Source organism: Pholcus phalangioides, unplaced genomic scaffold (assembly GCF_987345545.1).
Source record: "Pholcus phalangioides strain wild (caught in Gottingen) unplaced genomic scaffold, Ppha-v1.0 ptg000017l_1, whole genome shotgun sequence".
Classification (NCBI taxonomy): Eukaryota; Metazoa; Arthropoda; class Arachnida; order Araneae; family Pholcidae; genus Pholcus; species Pholcus phalangioides.
Genome location: NW_028301610.1, coordinates 64,216,227 through 64,222,226, shown reverse-complemented (window position 1 = coordinate 64,222,226; position 6,000 = coordinate 64,216,227). Strand labels below are relative to the sequence as shown.

The window sequence follows — 6,000 nt, the reverse complement described above, 5'->3', positions numbered from 1 at the left end:
AAGTGCAGTTTTAGACTGCACGGAATAAAGAGTGAAGCTTGAAGAATAGGACATTTATTTTGTCACCGATTCTCATTGACGTTGTACAGTGTTGTGTGATGTGCATGAAAATTTATGTAAATTAGTTTTGGCGGATTGGGCTTGGTTTGAAGCATGGGCCCGTCCGTTTGCTGTTCATCTTCTTCGGTTAACGGCTACCTTCTGCTAATCGTTCTGGTTCTTGCTAACGGGTACTATGCTCAATACTTCGAAGAAGCGGATGACATTGGTAAACAAAATTAATTTTACCGATTTGTTTTTACAATTCTTTTAGTATATTCCGCGTTATCAAGTGTTTACTTCATTATATATACATGGATACAATTTTGGAGAATACAATGGAATCACTTAGGATTGTCATTAATTCAGACCCTATCTTGAATGATAAGTAACTCATAGAATCATTTTCATATCCTTCCGTATGGGGGTCTAGAGGCTTCTCAAAGACCCCAATTCGACACAGACTTGTTGGTGTTTTCGCTACTTGACATAATGCTTAAAAAAATATGATTAAACTACTCTATTTGGTGGAAATACTAGACAGTTGAGGAAACTTTTGTGTGTAGGACCTACTGCATGTATAAGTTTTCGAATTTATTCTTAAATTCGCATTGTCATGTTCTACTGGGATTTTGTTACTGCCAAACCACACTGAGAAGGTTCAACTTAGCTTTGATGATTGGATTAACCCTTAGCGGGCCACGGATTTTCGGTACTTCGTTGTTATAGTTTCTACTTTGTAATGCCTGCTCCCGTGAAAAGGAAGGCCCTGTATATTGGCTGTAGTGTTTTTTTGGATAGCTCATGAGTTCTGCTAAGACGCCGATTTCACAGGCGCCTTTCTGTAATCATAAAGGGCCGTTATAACAATGAAATATCCTTTACCCCTCATGAGTCGAGTTCATCTCGACATAGGATCTCGAAAGGTTAAGTAATTAATACGTACTGTTTGCACCCATCATGAGATCACAATTGCGTTTTCAGACGAAAAGGCTATAGTGAATTACATAGAGTTGTTGCTGAAAGTGTCTGAAAGTACATTGACTGGTGGTAGCATTAGGAGTTATCGTAGTGGTTTTAGGTTTGTACAAAATTAATTGTTCCCAACGGATTTTCGTCTAATAGAAAACAAAGTTTTTCTCATAACTTGTGATCAAAGTATTACAACTACAACACATGTCTCTGAAGAATTGATAGTACATTGTGAAATTAATGCTTTCCTTAAATGCTACGTGCATAAAATCGGTCGCAAAAGTTGTTTTATGCCAGAACTGCATTAACCCTCTCACCGACATTGACGAGATATCCCGCCTTTTCAAATGTCTTTTATTTTAGCAAAAAGTCCAGATATTCTGTAAAGCTGATTTCTCAATGGATCGCATTTTTTTAATCCCCGGTACTTTGCACCTGCTGAAAATCAGAAGAAATTCTACTTCATAAAAAACAGATATGGCATTTTACAGGGGTTAAATGATTTCTGATATACCGGTTAAATGGTTAAAGATGATTTTATTTTATGAAACTACTGGGAAAAGATTCCAACAAAGCTTCACGATAGATCTTACATTTATTAAAATATTTTGCTCGAAAAAAATTGGGATAAAATCTATTTATCAAATAGAAAGGGATCCAACAGTCCTGGCTCTTAGTAGTCCATTCCATAATGAAAAAACACCAGCTTGTTTTAACTTATTTTAAGTAAAAACAACGTCATAATTGCCGTTCTCTTTACTCTTTCAGCATCGTAAATAGTCAGTAATGATGACTCTCTTATCAGTCACAATTCTATTTATTTTTTTTTATAACTTTATATTAACTGACTTACTGACTGGTCATAATAGAGAACAACTCCAAACACATAAAGCCAAATCAATTTTTTCACTTCAGTATTCAGTACGTAGTTGTGCGTGAATCGTAATAAAAAATCCACGAACACCAAAGAAGATGGACTATGTGGACAAGGGAATTTAACTTTTTTGACATTCTGGGTATAACAAACTTTATGAAATTCTAGTATACACCAGCGTTTCTAAACCTATGGTCCGCTGACCAGAGGTGGTCCGTGGGCAGACCTGATAATTTAGTTCTAACTGAATGGAGAATTTTTTAATTGTTGCAATTCATTTTAGTGATATCATATGGATACACAAATATAAATTATACTTTCATACTTAGGTTCGTTATACCTCACCAAGGAAATGTGGGAAATTGCGATCCTAAATACGGGATATCATTAATTGTAGCTCAATAATGCAATTTACGGCAAATTTGCTACCGCAGAAAGGGATGAACGGTCTGCTACAAATCGCAGTAAACAAAAATTTGATGGAAAAAAAAATTAAAAACATTCAAATGACTTGACCATATTTCATTGAGAAAAATAAGGAAAACTAGGATCTTTGAATTGGTAAAATACGGGGCGTCTAGAATTGAATTCAAAACGTTGCCAAAAGTCAGCAATACAAATTATAGTAAAAATTGCTGAAATGAGGGGGAAAAAAACGTTGAACGGACAAAAAATAATGAAAGATGAATATTCGCGTTTATACCCATAACTATCATAATAGGTTATGAAAACGCTGCGTATTCACGATTTTAATAAACATTACAAATCCAAATAAGCCTCATTTAAAAAAAAGGGACAAATGTATAAAAAGATATTCAGAACTACTAAAAATACAGGAATGTTCCGTAATACGAAACGCAAGTGGTCCGTCCAATAGACATTTTACTGATACAGTAATTAGATTCAGAAAGGTTGAGAAACGCTGGCATGAACTAAAATAGAAATCTTCAACCTGTTGCTCACCAGTCTCGAACTCGGAATAGCCAGGAGTGCTAAAAAGTTGTGCCAAACTTCATACTTCATTGATGGACACTCTGATTTGTACTCCTCATTCAAACTAATTCCTTCTTTTTCTGACTATTATTTTGTGCTCAGAGATTCAGTAAATGAGTGAATTTCCACCAATTTGATCTAATTTTTATTCGCTAACTGAAGGTAGATACGAAGTCATCAAATTTCGTTATCACTAGAGCCCGGATAATATTCAAATGCACACGTGCATATAAAATTGCATATTTTAGCACTTTTTATAGTTACTGGCATATGAATGCATAAAATCACCAAAATTTTAGAATAAGAGCACGTTTTTAGAACTTTTTTACTCGCATTGCACTAATGTTTTTTCAAGAGATTATGTTTATCTTTTTGTTCTTCAAATTTAATCAAATTTCTTTAATTTCATACAGAAAATATTTCACCAGAGTTCATTTTAGAGCGCATTTTTAAATGCATAACTTTGCGCTGCTAAATGCGTGTTTTCTTATTTCTTGTGCATATTTTTCAGTTTTACTGCATATTTTTCTTTTCTCTTGGGGCACACTTCAATGCTTTTGATATGTATATTTTTTCCATTTTTCTGTATATATATATTTTAATTTTCCGCATTTTTTTCATTTTTCACTTGTTTTTTTTTTAATTTCCTTGTATGTATTATTTTCATTTTTCTGCAAATTTTTGCAGATATTTTTCATTTTTTGTTCAAATTTTTGCATTTTCAAAAATTCACAGTTTTTCTCATTTTTTGCGCGGTTTCCCTTTATAGGGAAGCTTCAAAATTTTTAAATGCATTTTTTTTTTCATTTACCGTATACCTTTCAATATCCCCATGGGGCATATTGAATAATTTTCAGAGCATATTTTTTATTTTATGCATATTTCCGCATTTTTAAATGCATATTTTAACAACTTTTATGAACTTTTTCATTTTTCAGCACTTACAAACGCGTATTTTTTTTTCCCCTTTTGCGTATATTTTTTACTTTTAGTCTCATACTTTAGCATTATTGGGTGAATTTGTTTCCATTTTCCACACATATTTCTGATTTTACGTCATATCTCGACATTTTTAAATGAAAATTTATCTTAATTTCTAGCGGTTACAGATTTTTTTAGGGCATATTTAAGTGTTTTTAGTGGATATTTTGCCACTTTTTTAGCGCATATAATCCAGGCTCTAGTTATCACTATATAGTGATGTGTAAAATTGAGGACACCGCCAGTTTGGAAAATTTTGTACTCAGCACGTGGTGGCATAAACATAGAGGGATAATGGCAAAAATAACCTAAAAAATAGAAAATTTGTCTCCCATATCTGCAGAGGCCCATTTATGGTGTTGCCTGTGGGCTGACTACACGAATTTTGCCGCCCCTCTCCTATTCTTTAGTCTAATTTTCTTTGTGACTACTCTTTCCTCGAATTTGCCACCAGGTACAATAACCCCATCCCCCCACTCCTGCAAATACACTCTGTCTCCAGAGTCACTCTTCTAGTCATTCACATACTTGCACACCACTGTTTTGGTCACTCACATACTTGAACACGCTCTAGGTCACTCACTGATCTGGTCCCTTGCTCTGTAGGTCATTCATTTGGTTATTCTCATGCTTTCTCACGCTCTGTAGGTCACTCGTTTGGCCATTCACATGCTTGTCCACGCTCTAAGTCACTCTTTTGCTCACTCACTGACCTGGGCAGAGGCGGATTTTAATTTTTTTGGTCACTCATTCCCTAAATTTGTTACCCCTTTGAACTTGCTGCCCTGGGACATAGCCCGTAACCACACCCCTTTTAAATATGCCACTCCATATCTGCCTACCCATGGAGGCAAATAAAAATGTTTCTGTTGTGATAATGGACGGTAGGTGTGATAAACGAACACCACCTATAGAGGAAGGCCTCCGCACGAAGCTCGTGGTGTAACTGACGGCCATTTTACCTATTGCCATTGGATATAGAAGGCCGACGATATCTTTACCTTTGTAAATCCAATGGCAATAGGTTATATGTACGAAGCGTCTCGCTGCAGTGTTGTGCAGGTTAATCATTGTCAGAACGCGAATGCGGGCGATTGGCGCGTGCTTTTCTGGCGACTGTTGGTTGGCGCCAACATATTTCCTGGCGACGTTTAATATAATGGATATACTTAATTCTATAGAGGTTCGGCATGCGCAATTGATACAGTGGTTAGAGCGGGAGGCGCACATGGTAAAGGTAGTGGGTACGAGTCCCGCAAACTTATTTAAGATTTTACTTTTCCTACATTACCACCATCTTCGTTTTTTAATGTGTGTGAGATCTCAAATTTATTTTTTATTTCAATAAAATTAAATTTTTGTAAACCGTTGTGGACAGGTTAAATGTGACTCATATTTACATTACCAATCGCCACATGCATTCCGGTTGTGGTGAAAACAGAGTTGATATTTTCAGTCCGGGGGCAGGGGCTCCTTTTAACGGCCTGAGGAGGCCCCCACCCAACGGAGTTCGGCCAACAGGTGTATGTACAAATAAAGTAGTGAAAAATATCGAGCGTCTGGCGATAAGTTGCCAAACGTGACAGCCAGAGACACACTCGCGCATGCGCGTTCTGACAATGCTCAACGTGCACAACACTGCAGCGAGACACTCGTGAAAAATAGCCTTCTTCAGAGTCATCACAAGCTTCGTGCGGAAGTCTTCTTTTATAAGTGATGTCCCCAGTAGCACAAAGACATAGTACAATATCCGGACCATACCGTTATATATCGAAATGTCAGAGGAATATCAGATGTCATAACTATGATATAGAACGATCTTGTCCTATATGGTGTAAATTATTTATGATATTAATTGTCTTTAATTTTTCAGTCGAATAGTATTTGATTCCATGTGAATAATTTCTACTTTGAAGGACAATAACTTGGGACAATAAATTATTTTAATATAATTTGAAAAACATAGATCTGTATCGTGAACCTGAGAAAGATCTATATCAGATTATCGATATAGACCTGATATAGATCTATCGAAGAAGACATAGCACTATATTCTGAACATGACATACATCTATATCGTGAACCTGACAAAGATATACATATCAGATACACAATATGCTGATATATCAACATATCGTGTG

At 35.7% G+C, this 6,000-nt stretch overlaps 1 protein-coding gene across 1 annotated transcript in view; it reads left to right on the top strand.

The window, feature by feature from the left end:
• The window catches only part of LOC149074633 (uncharacterized), a 111,355-nt gene continuing 105,355 nt past the window's right edge, over positions 1 to 6,000 (top strand). Inside the window, exon 1 of the mRNA XM_089247024.1 lies at positions 1 to 268. Coding sequence (XP_089103150.1) covers positions 154 to 268 — 115 coding nt within the window. The 5' untranslated portion in view covers positions 1 to 153. The remainder of the gene's footprint in view (positions 269 to 6,000) is intronic.